The 22892-nt window shown below is 39.9% G+C and overlaps 1 protein-coding gene across 4 annotated transcripts in view; it reads right to left on the bottom strand.

The window, feature by feature from the left end:
* Positions 1-7283: 7283 nt before the first annotated feature.
* The window catches only part of STK38L (serine/threonine kinase 38 like), a 53478-nt gene continuing 37869 nt past the window's right edge, over positions 7284-22892 (bottom strand). For all 4 annotated transcript variants that reach the window (XM_087766442.1, XM_087766444.1, XM_087766445.1 and 1 more), the window contains exons 8-14: positions 22396-22498; positions 21546-21607; positions 19663-19780; positions 19122-19245; positions 15657-15752; positions 13926-14017; positions 7284-12385 (exon numbers count right to left, since the gene is read on the bottom strand). In XM_087766442.1, coding sequence (XP_087622568.1) covers positions 12258-12385; positions 13926-14017; positions 15657-15752; positions 19122-19245; positions 19663-19780; positions 21546-21607; positions 22396-22498 — 723 coding nt within the window. In that variant the 3' untranslated portion in view covers positions 7284-12257. The remainder of the gene's footprint in view (positions 12386-13925; positions 14018-15656; positions 15753-19121; positions 19246-19662; positions 19781-21545; positions 21608-22395; positions 22499-22892) is intronic.

The raw sequence follows: 22892 nt of genomic DNA, 5'->3' as shown, positions 1-22892 counted from the left end.
CAGTAAAAAGTAGCATAAAAATAAGGTTAACTTTTACCAGTATATTAAATTGTGTTAGTAGACCTGGATTACACTAGATGCTGGGGCTATAGCTGTGTTTTCTGCTAATACCAGGCGTGCACTTTTGAAGTGAATCTGCCCGTTATCCTCGCTATGCTTTGGTTCACATCCTGGAGTAGTCTGGGTGTATGCGAAGTCTATCCCTTTTACACGGAGACCACGAGATGCATTTCTGAGAGCTTAATGTGCTCCAGGTGTTCCCGGGCATTCACTCCACAAGACCCCACTAGAGCTAGTCTGAACTGAAACCTCTACAACACGAAGAGCATGGGCATTGGGACCTCAGCAATGCCTGTTCCACTTGACAGAACAGCTCTTCCTGTGTTGCTCTGCTTGTTAATGTTGATGTAGCCTGTGCTTGCTCAGTTCCAGTTAAAGGTGTGGCAGAACAGGCTATCGCCTAGGTCTCACACATCCTTATCTGTGCCATCTTCCTGGGCTGCGCATGTGCCTGCTTCTACCCGTTGGACTCGGGTATGAGGGAACTTGTATGTTCAGTGCAGCTGGTATCACTCACCTGCAAGGCTGGATCCAGACGATCGGTGACCTCTGTGAAGGAAGCTGCTTCTGCAGGTGTACTGTTTGGTGGGCTTTCAGAGCTTCTCTCTGTTACTAGTAATGGGGCTTCCTTTGAAACTAACAAAAGTAGGGAGTAATACTTTGTAAAGTATATTACATTCTTTCGTTATCTGTTCTAGTGGTTAATATCTAAGTCGTTAAAATTTATAACTTTGAGCTGCAGGCACATGATTGTCTTGGGTCTGGAAGCATAATAAAATTACTCTTAAGACAAAAAGAAAAACATCCTTTGCTAAAAGTGAAAAAGGAAGTGTGACTAAATACGCACAAAAAAAGATCCACGTGGTTTTAATAAAAGCAAGAAAATTATTTACATAAGTATTTTCATCATTGACTACATTATGCTGAGGGGAAGTATATGTGTGTGAATGCCAGTTATCTGTCCAGGTCCAAGGAAGCTGCAAGCATGCAAAGGGTTAAGACAAAGCTATGGGTTATAAAATTGCTCTTGCAGAAATAAATTGCTTGAAAGATAGTTTTCTGAAAGGCTGTTTTCTTCAAGGGGATAGTCACATGCAACCGAACAATGAGCCTGGAGCTGTAGAAACGGTGCAGAGGGACTCTTGTAGTAATGTTTGTAAGCACCGCACCACTGGTGGTAACACTACAGGTGATTATGGTTATTTATAAAATTACAAGAGACTGTTTACTATTGACTCTCTTAAAAAAAAAGTAAGCTTTTTTTTATCCCCCTTCAAAATTAAGGAAATTTTGAAGTCCTACTAAAGATTCTTACTATAGCTTGATATACCTGGACAAAAACCTCATATGTGTAAACCAGCTGTTTCTCTGTCTATTTTCTCTGTGTAGGAAAGTTAGTATTTTATCTTGGGAAAGCTAATGCCTTGAAACAGAAGCCTCATCAAATCTTTGCTTCTTTGCTTCCATCATTCTGTCTAAGACAGCAGTTCAGTATTGTCTTTATTTTCATTATGTATAAATATGTGTGTCTGCCAAAAAACTTTAAAAAACCTGAGAAAGTAAATCCTCACAAAATGACATGGGCAAAATCCATTTGAATACCTACGAATTTAATGTAACGTGGTGGAAGATTAGTAACTTCCCTAGTCAATGATAGAGCTGGGAAAAGGCAGAAAACAAAGATGTGTTTCATTCATAGCTTTCTGAGATTTAGGCAGAATTTAGTTGGCTAAACTCCAAACTATAATCTTGAGAACGATTACTCAGATGCAGTCCTGAACTCCATTTGTGCCGTCTTTTATACCTTGAAGCTCCCAACACATTTCACATTCGACTTGGAAGCCCCCGTCTATATGGGAGTGGGCAGCTCAGCATCTTGCCCTTAGCTAAGCCCAAGGGTTAGACTAGGCATGTGGAAGGGCAGAGTGGGTGAACAGCTGTAACAGAATATGCTCACCTGGCTGGGCAATCGTGGGTTCCAGCTGGGGATGTTGTTGAACAAATGCAATTGCGCTACTATGACATTCTCAATGCACAATTGATTTCATAAGGTGTTTTTTTTTCCCTTGAAAATCCAACTTTTTCTCAGAATTTTAAGTTATATGTAATCTCACAGTTACTATTGCAGTGATACATAAATTCCACCATGCTGAGTTCAGTTGGTCTTAGAGAATTTGTATTGGAGAAAAGCAATTACAAACCACTTCTGCCCTACATAAAATAAAAAGCAGTAGGAAGAGCTAAAAACCAGGAGTTGGACAGTGTTGCCATCTTTGAGAAAATCCTTGTCATTAATGCACGTTTGTTTTATTCATATACTACAACTAATATTGAAAAACATTTCCAAAAAATGTGTTCATAGGAAGCTTAAATGTCATGTTTGGCCCTGCTAAAATACTCTTTTGCCCCAGTTTTGAAGCTAGGAGCTCCCTCCTCCAAGTTTGCATCATCAGTGGACACCCAAAAGTTAAGGAGGTTTCAGAAGAGTGAGTCAGCCACATTGACTGAAAATGTTTCAGAGACTCAGTAACCACAGAAAGTTGAAGATGGCCATTGTTATAAACCTCAGTGAGTTAAAAGATTTAAATAGTTCCAGAAAACTGTTTTAACAAACTTAAAGCTTAACAGCTATTAAATACAAACTCTCTCCATATGGGAACATTCAATGGAGACATTAGAAATGCAAACTGTGGTTTTTTTTTTAAACTGACTCACTAGAAACAGAGCTAATGTATCTTATTCGCATTTTATTTAATATTTTTTAGTGCAATAATAGAAGTACTTGTAATTCAAGGAATGCAGAAATTTTGGCACTTTATGGTATATCTAGGACAGAAAACCAGATCAATCCCTCAGCAGTATTTTTACCTGTCATGTTTTCTTCTGTGTATTTCTCATCCATGCTCAATATTATATCTCCTGGCACTTAGAGAGCTCTTATAAACATAATGCACTGCCAATTCATTAACGCAGATTTTAAACATCATTTGTTATATTTCTTTCTTATTCAAAGATGATGATTGGCCTCTTTGTTGAACGTTTCATACATTTCATGTATGACAGTAACTGGTGTTTATAGCATATAGTTAGCCTTGAGTCTTGGCAGAGTAGGATCCCAGTTTATGTAAGGCATTGATTTTGAGTAGGCCACACTTGATATTTTTGCCCCGTTTTTAGGTGAGCACTTTCTCTTGAGTAGCTTTGAGCTATAAAATAGAGAACAGAATGCTTTATGTAAGCAACGGATAGCCTCTTTTTTCCAAACAGCTTATACAACAGCTTGCTAAAGGGGTGAAAATAACAATCAAACCTCAGAGCAGTTAAATAAATGCCTGAGACTGAGCAGTTAAAGAAAGGTGTCTGTATTATTACTCTTTTTTCTTTTCTGTAAATGATTAGTGACATGTGAAGCATAGCATGTCTTAGCTGTTAGACAGCACAGGAAGAGCATCCAGTCAGCATTTCTCTGAGATACCATCCTGAAGAGGATGCAGATTTCTTTGTGTATTTGCTGGGGCCAAGCTAGCTCCATGCACGCCACTCTTAATTAAAAGAAATTTCAGAAGCTGAGAGTGACTGGAAAAAAGCACTCTCCTCCTCTGAGGGAATACTGAGAGGTTAACTGTTATTAGAGTGACTTATATTGCTTCACATAAAAACATACTTAGGTGACTGATTAGGGTTAGCTAGCTAACTTTTTTCTACTGAAACTTAATAACAGTAAACTGAAGTTACTCAGCATACCTGTACATACAAATACAGATTTTCCACAGACTTCTGTTACAGAACACAAGTGTTTATGGTTTCCCCTCAGACCACGGTATTACATGGCTCAAAGTAATGTAAAGAACAATACCTGTGTCCTGAATCAAGTACATTTTATGGACTACATGTGAACAGGCTAGCTAATTAGAAGAATGAATACAATTACAAAGCATTTTTTTGTCTGTGGTTTGTGCTTGAAGGTCATTGGGTTACTTTGAAGGGCACCACAAGCAATTTTTTGACTTTGCTGTAAATTCTGTGCCTATGTAAAAATCTGCTATCATTTTAAAACAAAAGTTCTTCCCCAAATCAGAGAACTTTTTGCTTCAAAAATTATATAAATAGCATAATCATACTGTAATCAGCCAATAACAAAAATAAGCTCTTTAAAGTTATTTCCACTCAATAACTAGTCCAGAAGCCCTTCAAAGAAGCAAAAAAACAGCACAAAGGAATTCAGGCTTTGCCAGCAACAGGCTGGCACAATACAATGAGTGAAGTTGCATAGATTATGTTATGCAGACTGGATTGTGATAGTGATACAGTCTGGCCTCAAAGAGCTATGAATCACAGACAAATTCCTCACACGATGAAACAAGTTTAACTTGATAAGAGCTTCTAAATCTTACTTGCTCTCCCTCGCTAATCTCGGTATTGGAGCCAGTAGGATGATCAATTTAATTTGTGGTTGTCTAATAAAATTAAGTCAAAAAGATTAGCATTTTCCAAAGTGCCTATGTTATTTTGGAGTCCTGGCTGGGGAGGTTTGTGCCCACAGATGAATTCACTTGCTTGTAAATCTCTTGTCTAAAACTCTCCCAATTTGATGGTGCCACTTTTGATTTAAAAACAAAATGGTCTTCAGTTTTTAAATAACCTTTTCATTCCTGGCAGAAATGAGTATTTTCTGAATGCCTAACAAGAGCCTAATGTCTAATGTCTCTGAAAAACAGTATTGCTGTTACAAATCTCTACACAAGGATAAATAAAGCTGCTTAGGGGGCCTGCTGAAATGAAAAGCAATTGAAATGTGCCCATGGTGCACAAGTGGCAGCCCCCCAGCTGAGTCCTACCTCTCTGGGATCAGTGAGATCCCACCCAGTGCCTTTTCTGCTGTGGCTAAAAGAGAACAAAACCAGCTGTGAGGGCAGCTGTCTCCAAGGACAAAACACCTTTTCTTGGGTTTGCACACAGCCAGTCGGTGAACCTCCAAGCTGCAATTGTGTCATCCATCTTGCCTGCAAAGGTCCCAACAATGCATTACATCATTGTCTGAAAGTCTTCTCCTTGATTAAAGCAGATTTGTCACCTGCAGTACAGATTCCTGATCTTTTCAAGTGTTAGCAGCCTCATGTTAAACAGCTGGTACAGGAACAATGCAAAGATATAGAAATGTAAACCACCTTAAACCTGTGCCACTAAGTCAAGGCAGAATTAACTGAGAAGAGAAACCAACCGACTGTAGCACAGAGTGGGCCCATAAGGACGTCTAACGTCACTCAGCAGAACTCTGCCGACGGAATGCAACGCGTTCGTTGTTCACTGCCTGTGAACTTCACAAATCAAGAAGTCGTGCTGATCTGTCTGCTTCCTAGAATATGCAAAATTCATAGTAGGGCCCAGTTTGGGTCAAATCCCACAATGACATACTATGCTATTCCAGAAAAATGCATTTAAATAAATTGTACATTTTGCAAAGTTCTCTTGAGGTATTAGTTTAATTCTATCAAACAAAATAGGTAATATTTTCTTCCTTAATAGCAGAAGTACCCTGCAAGTTTGTCACCTTCGTAATTGAAGCCACAAGACATCCTCTTCACATACTGCTTTTCAACCATTTGAATTCTATAGATAATAAAATCTTTTTGCCTTATTTGTAACAAATGTAAAAAGCATGGCATCAGCAAACAGCTTGCTTTTGAGACCATGCTTGTTCACTGCTTGCTTTGGGCTTTAGATAGGGATCTTTTGCTGACGTCAGTGGGAGCTGGATGAGACCTCAAAGGCAGCTCACTGGACTGAAAATCTTGAGATGTGCGTCTAGTTTACCAGTGATTCACTCCGTCACGATCAAAAGTCATTGGAGTTCTTATCTGATCATTTGTTATTATTAAATAGCTATACTGAAGTCAGAAGTAGACTTCGTAGAGAACTTAAGTGTCCAAGACTTGCAGAGCTATTGCAGTTTTTGAGTACTAGAGAGATGTATGTTCAAATCAGTGCTCCCATTTCAAGACTCTAAGCTTTGCAGATGGCGGCGCGTGCATGGACACGGCCCAGGGGAGCGTCTTGGCACCTCCTTCCCCTTGGAGCTCCATTACCTTCATATTCCAGCCCGTACATCCACACTGAGGGGCAGATTCTGCCTCCATCCCTGGAAGGAAACAAGGGGTTATATAGACTTCGTGTGCATGTAACGCTTGCTATCTGTAGCTGCCGTCTGTTTTTTCAAAATGTGGAGCACGGGCTGTGGTTACACTTTTACACAAGCGCTTCAAGGTCACAGCACTTACTCTGCGGATGAGCTGCCCTCTCAACATCACTCAGTTTCGTGGGCAGGAAATGTAGAGGCAAGGGCAAACATTTTGTCTTTGGATGGGGGAGGATGGGCAGAGACACCTGGAGGGGAAAGAACCGCTACCAATGGAGGTGGACTGCCCGGGGACAGCACATACAGAGCGCGCTTATTCCTAGAGGAGAGAGAAGCAGCAGCAGATGGTGGCTTGCTAGAAACAGATTAAAGCAGCTGGTACGGAAACAAGATGTGGCATCAAGGGTCAGTTCAAATCAGAAACAAGCTGTCCCTAGCAGGGTTCTGACTTGATGGGGAAATGAGAAACCTGGGTTGATTTCCCTCCTCAGCATGAGGAGGTTCAAGCCTACACGCCCCATTTCCCTGGAGAACAGTAACCTCCACGCTATCACATAATCTGTAAAGGGATGGTGGGAGGAGTAGGAGGTGGCGAGATGAACTCTCTCGGCATGTGTAAAGATTCATTTCCCCTCACACTGACTGTAGAAGCGTTCTTGTGTGATGAAGTGTACAAATCCCAGTGCCATAACTATTAACAGAGAATAAGTTCATTGTATTATATATACATTAACTTGCCCTTCAACTGTCCCAATAGTTAACATACCTGGTATCTTTCAGACAGCAACTTCTTTTAGGCAGAATGGCATTCTGTGCAGCAGAGCCTAGTGCTGCCGAACCCAGCAGAGCTGACAGGTTACAGTCTACTGGCACCCACATTTAAAACCTGCTTTCATCCTTGAAATTCAGCTATGGGATAGGCATTTTAGAACCTCTCTGATATTTAAAATTTACCTGCGTGATAAATAAAATTACCTTAAGGAAGTACATAAAGCACTGCCGGAACTGCGAATACATCCTTGTCTAGTCCAGAGCTGGGAACTGCTATTGTCATCACTCCCAACAGCAAGAGACAAACTCTTTTGAATACTCCTCCCTTCTCTTTCCGTAGGAAGATTGTCAGAAAAGACATTTTATTGTCCAAAGCATAATGGTTTTGCTTAGATACAAGGCACACTCTGTACAAGAATAAAGACATGAAAAATGCACAACAGATATTTGCAGTATGTTTTATAAACACTAAACTACATAATATTTAGAAGTGGTTGATACAAAAAAAAAAAATTTCTGCACACGCTGAAGGCATAGCCTTTACATTTGCCATTAAAGTGCTGTATTTTTGAGGAATACTGAATTTGGTAATGCAAAGAGATAAAGAACTAAGCCTGCATTTCCTTACAATATGTAGCTCTGTGAGATAATATCTGGTTACTGGAAGAAAAGTGTAATCCCATTAGATAGAATTTGTAAAATTCTGTTAAAATTGTATCACTTACTGAGAGCAGCAATTCTCAAGTGGAAGGCTGTTATTCACTGGAGGGCTCCAGAGAAGGCCAGTCCCCAGCTGCTAGCTCCAATTTGCTTTCAGCTGCTCAACTCTGTAATCATTTTTTTACATGACTATTTCACAACTGCATCTGCTGCCACTGCTCTAAACTCAGCAAGAAATGGGGAACAGTAGGACAAAAGTGTTTCTATAGTGAATCAAAGGACACAACTGCCCATGGAGGTCTTTCTTGAATAAATTATGGTCTACAGGGAAGAAGATAAGTCTCTTGTGAAGAGCAATAACCATTTTAGAAGTAGTTTCACGTGACTGCAGTTGGTACAAGTTGAGCAATTTTTGCAATCCCTACTTTCGGATCGAGAGTAGGGACACTGGGGTTTTCACTGTCTATGGAATTCAACTTGAGAATCCACAGAATAGTGTCTCGGTCCCTTAGGTGCCTCCCATTCTGGAAGAGAAACAAATCCAGTACACTGGTGTGAAAAAATAAAACCAGCAACTTTACAAAAAGAATGCTACTTTTATTTTCAAATGCTGTAAAAAGCCTCATATAAATTTTTTATAATGCTTCTATGTAACTTTCCCAACCACAACTAATGAAACAGTCTAGGAAAAATATAGCAGTTGCCATTTCGACTCCAAGAACGAGCTGCTGTAATATATCAACATTAAAAGGACAAGGTACAGTATGTTACAATGCTTGTAATTGCTCGTATTATTGAAAAAGTGAGAGCACTTCCTAAGCATTAGAGTATAACCAGGCTAAACTGCAGTATTCCCTACTTGCTGTCGCAGAGGAGGAAAGCCACCTCTTCAGAAGGAGCCGACACAACACCCTTTGTACTGCTTATGCCCATTTATCTTAGTCGTGTGGAGAGCTTTCAGCAAGCCCCTTTGCACTTAGGTGAATTCACCCACGTCAGATGCTATTGTTCCATACTGTATCCGACGGCTCAGGTGTTTAACAACTGACCTATAAAAATAACACTTATATAACTCTCCAGCAAGGCAAATTTAACAGTGCAAATGCAGTATCAACAATATTCGATTTCTGAATGCTGGCAATTTTTTTAACTCCTTTTGCACATGAAACAACCTCTGCTGATGTCCTGTACCTAAGGCCACTCACTCATGCTGACTGGAGATGGAACAAAGTGCAGCAGCTCAGCTGCATTTCCCAATCCACGCTTCCTCCCCAGTTTCAGGGTATTCAGATCCAGAATTTGGATTCAGGCTCAGCACTTCCATCGATGCACTCAAGTTTTCCCTGCTGGAATAGGTTAACTTCCCAGCAAACCTCTGATAACAATTTGCATACACAATTCCACGTTTTAACAGAAGTTAACAAAACATACTTCCAGAAAATAAATTTTCACATGGTTGCAATCATCAAGCCATTTCAGGATCTTTGGTACTCCAAGAATAAGAAAAATAAATGGCACAATGACAAACATCACCTAAGGAAAAAACACAACCATCCAAAGGAATAAGACAAAAATAACAAAACAAAAAGATATGTTGCACTTCCATTTTTTTGAAAGCCAGTGTAGGTTAACCTTCTGTTCTCTTTCATCCATTACAGTGTCACAGTTTCACCTTTAAAAAAACTTCGATCATCCTAAAAGCAGTAGTTAATATTTTGTTTAACTCGACTTATTGATTAAAATAATGCTATGTTTAAAAAAAAAAAAAAATCAACTACCACAATACAGGAGTTTATGCTAAATAGGCTGCAGGCTGTTTCCCTATGGATATAACTCCTATGTGAGCACTGATATGATTAATCATCCGCAATTTTAGGTATTATCTTTAGTGTTACAAATGTAAGGGTTGAGCTTTTTCCCAAGTTTGTAAACCAGTGAGTATGTACAGACATAGTTGTTTAATAGATAGATTTAAATTAAGTGTATATTTATCTCCCTTCCCCCAAACCCCACAAGAAAAAAAAAAAATCACCAGTATTACTGAGCATTTGCAGTTTCCATGAAACTTATCTTGTCTTAGCAAGTTCAAGCAAAGACTTCGTTTTATATTATGCAAATAGGGTTACTGTGGTCTTTTGAAATATGTTGTTCACAGGAATTCCACTTGCGGTGCACACAGTGCCCCATGAATGAAACTGGAAATTAAAACTAATAAAAATTCTCTTTTGAATAGCAGTGTCCTTTGAGGCCAAGTTTGCATCTCGGATATTTTCTGCCCAAGCTTCTCTGTCTTGGTAGAATGAATTGAAGGCCTTAGAAAAGGAAATTCCTTTTCTGAGAAGCCTCAGAAGCTGCTAGGGCACTGGCAGAATAAAGTCTGAAAGTGTAAACATGGATTTAAGCGAGTTATTGTTTTTGGACGGTCTTTGGATGGGTTCAGGTTGAGCTGAAGCTCAACTACATTGGCAAGGCTAAGAACAACACTGGAGAACTTCTGAGGGATGCTGCCCCAACAGCAGTAAAGGGGTGTTAATTAGTGTAAGGTCTGGGAAGAAAAACGGGGAGATCATTTAGGCAAAAGTTTAGCTTAGCCATGTTCTGATATAACACTGTATAAATTGGATGGGCCCTGAGGCACTGGCTACTCCTTTTGGATGAGCTGAAGACTAAAATTTTTGGTAGAAATGCAGTATAAATAACAGATATTAGATGCTTGAAGGGAGACAAAATATTGGAGGAGAGACATCACTGAAGCCCATGAGGAACCTAGTAGCTGTTGGATCAGGGAAGACTACATGCACATCAGAAAGCCACTGATGCACAGAAATCTTGCTAGTAAATGGTCTTTTATGCAGCAGATGAACACCCCAGTGTGTTTTTAAAGCATACAAATAATTCAGAACAGCTGATACCATGGTGCCTAACAGCAATAAATATTTCTGTAATGGCTTTATAAATAGTCACTTCCATTTTGCTGCAAAAGCCAGTCTAATGGAGTCTTTCCTACTGTATGCCAAAACAGTACTGTGCTTCACTCCGATGGGCGTTGCGGAGGTTTTAGAGTGCCTTTCACTTGCGTTCAGAGGAGGAAGACAGCAACAGTGACTCTGCTTGTTCAGTTACTGGGGAATTGTTCATTGCTGTAAAACTCTTTTGTAACCAGCAAATGACATCAAAGATCTCTACTGTGCTGCAATAGATTCCAAGTACTGCAGATAATATGCTAGTACAGGCAGAGATCTAGATAAATTTGCCAGCGACCAGATAATTGCAAACTGTTCGAGGAGTGCAATTCAGTCCCGAACTGCTGCTGGGCTGAGAAGCAAAACCATACCCTGGATATGGAGGGATTTCTGCTTCGGTTTCCTCAACCTAGGAGAAGGAGACCTGCCTCTGCTGTCAGTTTGTCACCATCCTGCAGACTGCGGAGAAGAGCATTTAGATGCTCTGCCCAACTCAGCTGTGGTTGGTTGTGGTTCCTGGAAGCTGGGCTGCAGACTCAGCTGATCCTTTGTAATCCCACGGTTCACATTAGATGGAGACACTAGAAGATGGAGCCCACAGGAGAGTGAGTCTAGCGGGGCACTCCACTTCCTCTAGCTTGGCAGAGGCTGCTATGGGGTATTCTGGAAAGTAAAGGCTAGAACGGCATCCCTTCTGCCTAGAACTTCTTCGGGAGACAAAAACTTAAAAGCAGCAATTTGATCACTTTTCTAGAATACTTTTTGCACAGATAGAAAAGGCTATTTGAATTATGAGTAGCAAAAAGATGATCTGCTTTACAGGAGAGGCAGGAACACAGCCCTGGAAACTCTGCCATCTCTTCAGAACTTGGTATCAGAAAGTTTCCCTTCTGTTAAGAATCTTTGTAATTTTTATTCAAGATTCCTGTTTTCTTCCAAAGCTGCCAGCAGGCATCATCATCTTAAATGGTGATACCCATCAACTATCATGTAAAGCAGAAATACCACTAAACAGGGACTGTCTCACCACCACACACAGTGGAAAAAGGAAGAAACAGAAGGAATGATCGGCTAATAAAGCCCTCCAGTGGGGAGAAGTGAGGGTAGGCAGGGTACAAGTAGGCCCACAGGACACTGCTATTTAAAATAATTCAGTGTTGCCACACTCATGGGGTATCTGCAGACCACAAATGGAACACCCTTGAGCAACTGCTCAGAGAATTTTGCAAGTGTGGGCAATGGTTTTTTTATACTGCGTATCTAAAACCCACCAGGTAAACAGTATAACAACAATGCTGCATAAAATGATATGTTTTACTCCTGGGTGGATTAGATGGTTTACAGTACAAACAAAGCCACAGTACAGAGAGGCATAATTAACCGTTATACACACATAGGCAGTGCAGTTAAAGGGATGTACGTTCCTTTTATTCCAGTACCTTTGTATAATAAAGTTAACAAAAATATTCAAATATTAAAAAAAAAAAAGCCAGCTGGCACTGCCAACTAATTCCTGTAGTAGTCTTAGAAATCCTAATCCTGTAGAATTTCCTTGTGAAATTGATGCGCACCAGAGTCAATGTATTGATAACTAACGCCAAGCGGGTCTGGTGATGCAGCTACCTGAGGTTTGTGTTTTTATTTCTTTTGTGGGTTTGTGTTTTGTTTCACAACTTCCCGGCTTTCATGTAGGAAGGGATCGAGCCACGCTGCGTGAGCCCTTCAAACCTCTTGTAGGTATAATTGAGGAAAACCCAGTCTTTGGATTTGTAGTCAGGTTCCGTTGTGTTTGGCACTAGAATTCAGAAACAAAAGTAAAAACAAAACAATTAAAACCAGCGCTGCTTCTGAGGACTTTGCACAGAGCACTGACAAAAGCAGCCCTGAACTCTTATTTCCCTAGTCAGCAGAAATTCCTTGAAGAAATCCTGTTTGTTATCAGGTCAGTTGCCTTTTGTCAATGGTCTGAGAAGAGTTATAATTTCAGCATGTATCTCTGAAGCAGAAAGTTTTTTCTTGTTTGTTTGGGTTTTGTTTTTTTTTTTTAGTATGTCTACACACCATAACAGGCTCCCATACCTTGACAGGAACCTCTAAAACACCCACAGGATATACAATTATGAGAAACGTAACATTTAGGATGCTCCATGCACAACAAACACATGTATACATATTGTGTTATCCTCACCGCAAACAGAAGAAAAAGATATATCCAAGTTCACCCAAGAGAACTACCCGTATCATGCATGCATTACTCTCCTAGGACTTCCTCCCTGCTTAGAGCTTCAGCAACGCTTGTACGGCCTCCTTTTATTTTACAAACAGCCCATATGGCTGACGTGCTGCACGTAGATATTCGCTGCAGTGGCCTTCTATATTTAGCTCTCTGGTTGCTGCTTTTAGAGTTCTATAACAGTATTTTCAACTCAAGATGCCAAACACACCAATATCGATGTTTGTATTTACATATCTAGATGTACAGTAACATTTTCAGTGGGTCTGAAATGCCAAAACCAATACAAATGTACTTGGCATTATCCAAATACGGACTTAAACAGCTTAACTTAGGCACTGGAGATTGATTGCTTTTGCATGAAAAGGACAGACTTCCTTGCCATTAAATAAAAGCCATTTCGGAAAAAACACACAGCTTTTTGATAATTCTTATGGCTGTTAGCACATCTACACGTATCTGTCATCAATTAATCCTTGTTATATATCTACCTATCTTTAAGCCATTAATAATTAATTGAAAACAGTGGGAGCTGGGAGAATTTGGCACGTCAGAGAATCAAGGCTTTTATGTATACAAATTTCCTACTACTTGCCAATAGAAATTAACAATTAAAAAAAAACAAACTTACATGATTTGCAGAGCCACTCAGGTTCATAAATCACTATATTAAATAATGATGTGTCTAAAAATTTTTGCCCACAAATATGTGAACATTTATGTTTGGCATGAAACTCAGAAGTCATTAAAGATCAAAAGCAAATCAGTGCATAAGGTTTTACCAGAATTTGGTTAGACAGACTGTATGGTAGAAAACTGTACTGTTTTCCATGCTCATTATATATGCAAACCATTTTTACTAATAGATGTAGCTGTTAAAATATGTGGGCTTTTTTTTTTTTTTTCCCCTCCAAAGTTCTAAGGAAGTAGAAAGTATGAGAGATCATAGGTTTAAATTTATATTTGAAAGAAAGTCTCTAGATCAGGTCTGTATATTACCTTGATTAGGGTATCAGAAAAATAAACAACAACAACAAAAGCATCTGTGGAGTATTCTGGCATGTCGTAGATAGAAATCTGGAATTTGCAATGGCAGTCTCACCTGGCTGTAAAATATCAGATTCAGGAAATTCATCGAAGTTGGAAGTATCATCAATACTTTTGATTTCTATAGGGATTGCAGCTGGTCTTTCCCTGCAAATAGAAATAAATGCCAGAATAGTGAATACTAGGAAAAGATATATTAAGTTCCAGTTTTGTTTAACTTAGCTTTTTACAGTTAGAACATCCCTTTAACTTAAAGCACAAAGGTTCCACTGAGTCCATCGGAGATGTATCTGACTCGCCTGTTTGCTGACATCATGGGGAGATTTATTGGTTTCCTATCTAGCATTAGTGTCTTCTTGGCAAACTTGGGGAAAACACAATTTTCCCATTAACTGAAACAGCATTCCACACTTATCTGCCATGTAGCTATCACTACGATCTTGGTTGTCACCAAAAACCACTGTGGTTACCTTCGTTTCGTAAACCCAGCCTACCCAGCCGAGCAGGATTTTACTTGCATTTGGAGCCATCAGATGTGTTGCTTTACAATTCCAGTGCTCATCAGCCTGGACCTCATCCAAGTACCTTTCGACTGTAGCTCCTATTTCTGACACTCAGTCACCAGTATCTCTCATCCAAAACGAGCTGGCTCTGACATGTTCCTGCTTATTAGCTCAACAATTAGGGAGCCCTTTAAGAAGTTTTAAGGTGGCTTTCCAAGTTGCTTAAGTGATCTGTCCCACGAAAGCATTCAAACTGGAACACGGCACTGTGGGAAAGTCATTAATTTACACCTGTAAATTTATTACAGGTGTAATTACTACAATTACAATTAGATCCACTTCTGGGTGGAACGGGGAAACGCAAATGTGGCATGAACAGATATGTTAGTGCTCTTGCTGCTTATTAATGTCTCCCACACTGAAATGTTAAGTTAAATGAGGCTTTCTGCACCAGAGGAAATGAGAAGTACAAGAACTGGACAATCACACGCCCACAGTATGGATTTGCATGTAGAAAACTACAGTATTACTGAAAGAACAGACTACCTCAAACCTTAAAAAGAGCTGAACAGTAACTTTCAGTTGAAATGATGGCAGATGTGGGGCCACCAGATTCTGCTCTGAAGGCGTTACCACTTTGGGTACGTGCAGATGTAGCTCAGCATCTGCAGGCAGAAGCTCAGGCTGGAACTGGTACGGCTGCCTCGCCCGGGCCCTCTACCCAGGCTTGGCCCAGCAGAATTTGGCCACAGGGGCTGTGACTTTGAGGTGAGTCAGTGCTTCTGCCCAGCGCTCTTGTAGACATACCAGTTCACTCAGGTGTAGTATCTGCAGCGTGCAGTAAAGACATGCCCCGTGTTTTCCTCCTACTTGCTGCCTCTCCTCTTCATTCATCTATTTTCCCTGCATTCTTGCAATAGAGTTTGCTTTTCTCATGCTCCTATTACAAAAAAAGTCAATTATAGCAGAGCCCATTACTACTGGAAGGGGAGCTCTCTGCTGATACTGGAGCATGTACATCAGGAATAACTCAGCCACCCTACCACAATTTCTGTCCATCCTGGGCATTCTGGGGCAATCTGAGGCATCTCAAGACAGTTAAACTCTGATCAGATCTATGAATGTCAGCAAGGCCTGAAAACTTTCCCTGTCATCCACCTACTGCCAGTAGCTGCCTTTCAAAAGAAAAGATAAATTGGAAATAATTATCCTTGACATCATAGTACATTAAATTCTTGCTTTCATGGCTTTTATTCTCTCTACAAAACGTGTACATATAATACCTGATATGTCCCCAGTCCACTCCTTCAAAAAACGGATGACTTTTTATTTCCTCTACTCCATTACTACCAATTCTATTTTCCGAGTCGATACAAAACCTGAAAAAGTAGAAAAAAATAAAGGGAATGTTACAATAAATGCAGACAGAAGCAACAGCAAATAAAACTGCTGTGGTATCCTGTATCACGAATTTGAGGAAGTTCTTCCAAATTGTTCCGTCACTTGGGGTAACGTAGAAGGAGCCTGTTGCATCTAGGAAAGAAGGGAAACAGTAGAAGCAGAATATTGTTAGTCCCAAAACAAAAAAAGCTATGATGACAGTAATTTACACCTTTTCTAAACTGTTGCATCTCCATCTTCAAGGTTTGTGAAAGGCTGTTGCAAGTTCTAGCCCTGTAAGATTAGTTTGGAATGGAGGCTGAAGTCCCTACCACTGAAAACTCCTCTGCATGTGCTCAACTATTTAAAATCCATGTTTCAAAGTCAAACTACTTTGAACAGATACACTTAGTGAAATAGGGCTCTCTCTGATGCCACATTTTGGAACCACAATGAGCCAGACACATTCAAAACATGCCATGTCACTATTCACCCTGTCACCCCCTCTTGCTTCTCCTTAGAGGTCCAGGTGCTGGTGGTACAAAGACCCAAGGCCTATTTCTGACATGGCCCAGCTGCATAACCTCAGCTCAGACTCTAGAAGAAACTGTCAGTTTATGAGAGGCAGCTGTGAGGAAGTCTGCAGAGTCCAGTAAGAAGAAAAAGGTGAAGTTGGAGACAGAGATCATAGAATCACAGAATGCTCTGGGATGGAAGGGACCTTTAAAGGTCATCCAGTCCAGCCCCCCAGCAATTGGCAGGGACATCTACAACTAGATCAGGTTGCTCAGAGCCCCATCCAACCTGGCCTTGAATGTTTCCAAGGATGGGGCATCTACCGCCTCCCTGGGCAACCCATTGCAGTGTTTCACTACCCTCATCGTAAAAAATTTCTTCCTTATGTCTAGTCTAAATCTACCCTCTTTTAGTTTAAAACCATTCCCCCTTGTACTATCACAACAGGCCCTGCTAAAAAGTCTGTCCTCATCTTTCTTATAAGCCCCCTTTAAGTATTGAAAGGCCACAATAAGGTCTCCCCGCAGCCTTCTCTTCTCCAGGCTGAACAACCCCAGCTCTTTCAGCCTTTCCTTATAGCAGAGGTGTTCCATCCCTCCAATCATTTTTGTGGTCCTCCTCTGGACCCTTTCCAATAGGTCCATGTCCTTCTTGTACTGAGGACCCCAGAGCTGGGCACAGTACTCCAGGTAGGGTCTCACCAGAACAGAGTAGCGGGGCAGAAGGATAGATAGGATTGTTGAGATGGGGACTGTTACCTGCTCAAGTAGGCAGGAGGAAAAACACCAACAAGGAAAAGTATAAAATCCTAAAGAAAAAAAATAGGGAGGCAGAAGCTCTCTGACAGCAACTCAGCGACATCAGGGATTTGTTCCAGGGAGCAGCAGAGGCTGACCCTTCTCCTCTGGACTGATGCCTGCCTGGACTGCTGCCCAGCTGGCTGGAAAAGACTCTGAAGTATCTCATCACGGAGATGGTGAGCATACCAATGCTTAGCCTAGGAGCTCATTAAATCCTAGCTATCTTTTGTATGTGTTAGCAAAGATATAACCACTTTATATTTTTACACTGTCCTTGCAGTCTCTTTGAGTATGGCAGAAGGCGTCAACAATGACACAAAGAGGGAGGCTTACAATAACAGGAGAAAATGCCCATTTCAAACAAAAATCTTGGTCTTGCCAAGCGCGGAGTCACCCGACGACCTCCTGGAAATGGGGTAGCATGGGGATGTGGGCCTCCTGTTGCTCTGGAAGTCAGCTGGACTTTGTTAAACGAAATTCTGTTTGCCTACATGAGCAAAGCCTCTGGTTGTTGATTTAATTATGCCAAACTCATAATCTCTCCACACGATCACATCATCCAGATTCACAAGGCACTTTTCACATCAGTACATTGCAATACAAAAAAGGTCACCTTCTCGCTAGTTAGTGAAATTTTCAGCAGGTAATTTAGTAACGTAGCAAGTTAGGCTATAAACTCTCTCCAATTATAGACTGTAATGTTCTTTTCCTTGTAGTTGAGTGTCACCTGGGAAAAAAAAAACCCGCTTATATTTCTACTGCAGCCCAGCCAGTTGGTTGATGCCAAGTACTAATAATAGACCTCAAACCTCATAACAACAGTTAGCCAGACCAGGTCTCAGGATTTGTCAGGCTTTGTCTGGACTTGAGCTTATTTTAGTTTGGTTTTATCTGTATCCATAAAAATAAAAAAACTTTAGCTTTGTCTGCAACTTCCTTTAAATTGAAATATATGTTGTCTAACTTGTCCAAGCTGTAATGGACAAAATACCCAATGGCCGGGTGTTTGTTGCCTAACCTGCTGTTTTGACCTCATTTTAGTAAATTGTCTATAACTAAAGATGTTTTACCCTAATTTAATCCTGCCATATATATATAGAAAAACTAATAAATTCAAATAGTCATTGTATAAGTAAATTCTTGAGCAAGACATGTTAACAAATAAACTGCCTGAAATATCCAAAAATGCCCCAAACACAGCCAAGACTGAGGAGGAAGAAATCCTCAGCAGCAACACTGTACTCTTTCCAGCAAAGAACTCGGGATGCTGACAACACACAGGAGAAGTTAAGCAGAACACTAGAGAAATAGACACTGAAAATGTAATAAAACTGTTATACATGAACTTATTAATGAGGACTAGCAGTAATTAAATAATTTGAACTGTTATTATCACTGTAACTGGATTAAGAATAACTGTTGTATGCGTTATGTTTGTTGTATGCTACTGGAGCACCGCTTGGACTCGTAATAAATTCTAGTTCTTGGCTCTGCCTATGAAGTGCATTCCCCTTTTTGCCTGTAACAAAACTGTGTACGCTTGTAATATTATCTTGGGGGGGAGAAATCAAAGCTAAAAACCATATCCCCCCAAACCTCCCAGGACAAAAGAGCATTTCTGCCTGACCTTGACACCAAAACCCCTTGCAAAAACTTCAATGCAAGCTGAATGGATTAAAAACTGTCATTTTGGAAAAAGTGAGTAAATCCAAAACATCCAAAGATTTATATTCAGCGCATTAAATGCTGGTGAGCAGTTATTTTCTAATTCCCTCTGAGAAGAGAAAAATTGTGCATTAATCACTTTTTTTTTTTTCAGTCTGCTCTGTTTCTCCTGATACCGCGGTACAATCAAGATTATTACAGCTTATTCCTTCATGTCAAACAAATGGCAAAGGGAAAAAGACTACAAAAATCCATCAAGGATGGTGACACAGAAGAAACCAACTTTCCCTCCAATCTAAAGCTTCCTTCATGCAGAACCAAAAGTTAACCTAATGGAAGATGACTTATGTCTGGGTGAGTGGCCAGAAGTGAGCTTTTGTCACTGACCTTAGAATTAAATCCTTTGCTTTCTCTGAAATGGGCACCTCTGGAGGAAATACCAACGTTTCTTTCCAGTTCATAACTTTCCTATAAGTCTCTTGTGGCGTTTCCGAGCAGAAAGGTGGATATCCTGCACAAACAAAGAGAAAAATTAACAAGCTTTTCTCAGAAGAGGAAAGTGACCTGGGCCTCTGCTTTTGCCGCTATGGCTCCCAAATCTAACAAGTAATACTAGCCAAAAGTTTTCTCTTTTGTAATGCAACATTAAAGGTTATTTTGTTACTTCCAAGTAATGAGATTGAACCTCAAAAACATTTAATAGTGCACAGTTATTCACTGAAACAACTGAGGCGGCATCTCTTGCTGTCTTCTTGGAAAGGTGGGAGGACTTCAGAGTTTTACAGAAGCTAAATTTGGGGCTTACTTCAGGTAGAACTGAATGAAATTCTGGTATCTCCACTATGCAGGGGATCAGACTTGGTGAACTAATGGACCCTGTTACCTTTGAACCCTTTGAGTGATTCTTAAGTTGGGATCTTTAACATACCTATTAGCATTTCATACATAATCACGCCCAAAGACCACCAGTCACACAGCTTGTTGTACCCAGTCTGCATAAATACTTCTGGTGCAATGTAGTCTGGGGTTCCAACAGTAGAATATGCCTGGAAAAAAAGAATAAACTCTTTAAAAGATAAATACTACACTTTTACACTTTGCAAAACCTTTTCCTGGGGATTCACATGTAGGATCTTGTTATTTGGATGGACAAGAATGCTTTATTTGAGAATTCACCGTATCTGAAATCCCAAGAACATTATTCTTTTACATGAGTAAGCACAGAGAACCTTGAAAGTAAATGGAAATCATCCTCCTAAATGTGATGAAATCATAGAATATTCCCACTGCAATATCAGAAGGTCATATTAGCTAAAGTTTCAGGTAGCCATATTACTAAAATACCCAATAAGTTCTGTTGTTGTTGTAGGTTTTGGGGGTTTTGTTTGTTTGTTTGTTTGTTTTTTTAAAAGGGATAACCTGTGGTAGATTCCCACGTGTGACACTCGTTATACGCTAGCTGTTCCATGTATTACCTTGTCTTTATTACAAAATTAACTTGAGCTCTTACTGGACCCAGGCTCCATCCTTTTAAATGTGCAGCCTAGATGATTCTGGCTAAGGACTAAATCTTGAGCTATTTGGGAATTTCTCTTTACTGATGGAAAATTTTGCACGGGGCAAAGGAGGAAGAAAAAACCAAAACCCAACAAAAAAACCACAAAACCAAAAAAGTCCACCAAAACCGGTTTTGCCAGAAAAATCTTTTACTTTCATTGGTCTGACCAGAAACAAAATACTTCATTTTATTGAACTGAGCCAAAACATTTAGTTTTGAATCAGTGAAAAAACAAGAATATGGCTCCTTTTCAAATAGCGTTGATCCAAGTTGTCATTTTGGCCTTTTGTCTCTGTTGGACTGTCTCATGATTCATCTAGCTTCACCGCACAGTTCTGCCACGTCAGTCTTTACCGACCTGGAGATGTAGTCTTTTCAGGGATGCAACTCCAAGCGGAGTAAGGGTGTGAAATACAGCCCTTATGAGGCAGCACGATTGCAATGTAATCTCATTATGTCTCATGAGGAAAGAAAAAACACCACCAAAGCTTTTTGGGAATACTGCAGCATATCACTTTTTAAACAGAGTGTGCAAAATAAAAAAGTTCCAAAATTTGAAAACTGAAGTTTTTGCAACTGCTATTTGGTGAAAATCACAAGCAGGGCTGAAATTCTGAAATCCCTTGGCTGACAGATACTTTCCTTTGATTCAGTTAATGCCAGAGCTCCCTTTATTTCTTGACCACTTTTCATTATAAACCCAGGCTTCAGCACTCCAGTACCAATACCCTCCACTGCCTTTCCATCACATTCCTGTTCAGCAGAAGGACAAACAAGTTTCTCCACAATTCTCTAAAAAAGGGCCACACAGCTAGACATCTTCTTGTGACACTGGACTTGTGACTGCAGGAATTAAACCCAGGTGTTCACACACAGTGTCAATACCAGGTCAGTCTAGGAGACAAACTCAAAATACAGCTTTGCTAAGCGGTTGCTGACACCTGAGGTTAGTCAGTCCAGATGTTCATAAGAGAATCAAAGGCATAGAGAAGAGCAGGGTCTTGCTAGTCACAGCTCTGAAAACAGACAGACAAAGCAACCCTGATCTCTGAGCTATTCCACAACCGGAATCACTGGACCACCTTCTTTTTAGTTATTTGCAATTTTGGGAGCTTGAAGAGAGCGACATCTGTAAGGAATAAGGGCCTTTCAAGTCTTTAAAAAACAGGAGCATTAATGCCAAGTTTTTATGTAACATTTTCTATAAATAGTTTAAAAGAAAAAAATAATTATATGTAATTTTATTAACTCACCAGCTGTCGCCTGTTCTTCTTCCATGTTTCTGCTTTTCTCTTCGAGTTCATATTCTGAAATGCTAATTTACAAAATAGTTATTAGACAATACATGCATTTGTGAGAATTAAAAGAAGATTGATAACGTTCTGTTTTCAAAGAATAACTGTTTTGTATCTTTAGAATGCTTTAGTCTAGAAACAAATACTTGATTATAACTAGAGATGGGAAAATGAATAACTACTGTCCAATATGCAGCTGAAACTCATGTAAGTAGGACACATGATCAGCAATTCTAAATTAGAATTTGCTAAAAGTTTTACAGATTGATCTGAGATCAGCAGCACTTACTATTGCAGCTGGCAACATATATTCAGATACAGGCAATGTTGTTTTAAGCAACAAGTGAAGAATCCAAGAAGAAACGCAGAGGAATTTTACATTTGTAGACTAAAAAAACTAATGTGGATGTGTCACAAGGCATGTTGAGGAACAACTTTACTCCTAAGAAAAGCTTCATGAGATTGTCACTGACTTCAGTAAGTCAGCACATGAAAGCTATGTCTCTTCTGAAAGAGTATTTCTGTAACTTCACTAACACTGTTATGCAAAATACATTAAAATATAGATACACTACATTATGTGTATTTGTATCTGTGTACAAATGTGCAAAAATACATTAACACTGCAGAAATCATCATTTCTTTCCTGTGAAATGCTTCCATGTCCTGGGGAACACGCATATCCAGTTTTCCAAGTAAATGCAACCAGCCTGACCAATCTTGCTTAACCCAGCAGAAATAAATTATGATGTGGCATAGCTGCAGCTCATAACTATTTAAATATTTAACTAGGACAGTTTATACTTACAGAAATCACTTGGCGGGTTGTGTGTAAGATTCCTGTAGAACTCGGTTCTGTGAGCTTTCTTTAAACCCGTGCATAGCCCAAAATCAGACAGTTTTACATGACCCTAAAAAAATCAGAGAAGATAAGAACATAAATTAGAACGACAGTGCTCGAAAGTCTTCATAACTGCACTTGCCTTCTCAGGCCATCATGGACTCGCACAGGACCATCTAATCCAGGACAAGTAGGCAAATAACGACTGAATCTTGATGATGTACTGCAAGAGTGTGTTTTCTCTCAAAAGGGTTCTTGCCCCCTGGGAATAGTTACATCTGCAATTCTGCAACTGCTGAGGGCAGCTAGTTTGCCTGGTTTTTGTTTTGAACTGGATACCGCTGAGACTGAGAATGCCTCCAGGACAAAATTCCTTTGCTTTGTTTTGACAGTAACCTGTTTTTAATCAGGTTCCAGACATCAATGCTAGATGGTCTCTACAGATTTGTGTATGATGCTTACTG

Source organism: Nipponia nippon, unplaced genomic scaffold (assembly GCF_047370975.1).
Source record: "Nipponia nippon isolate SJK-2023a ecotype South Korea unplaced genomic scaffold, ASM4737097v1 scaffold_3, whole genome shotgun sequence".
Classification (NCBI taxonomy): domain Eukaryota; kingdom Metazoa; phylum Chordata; class Aves; order Pelecaniformes; family Threskiornithidae; genus Nipponia; species Nipponia nippon.
The sequence above is the reverse complement of the archived record's forward strand: the minus strand, read 5'-3'. Positions and strand labels throughout refer to the sequence as shown.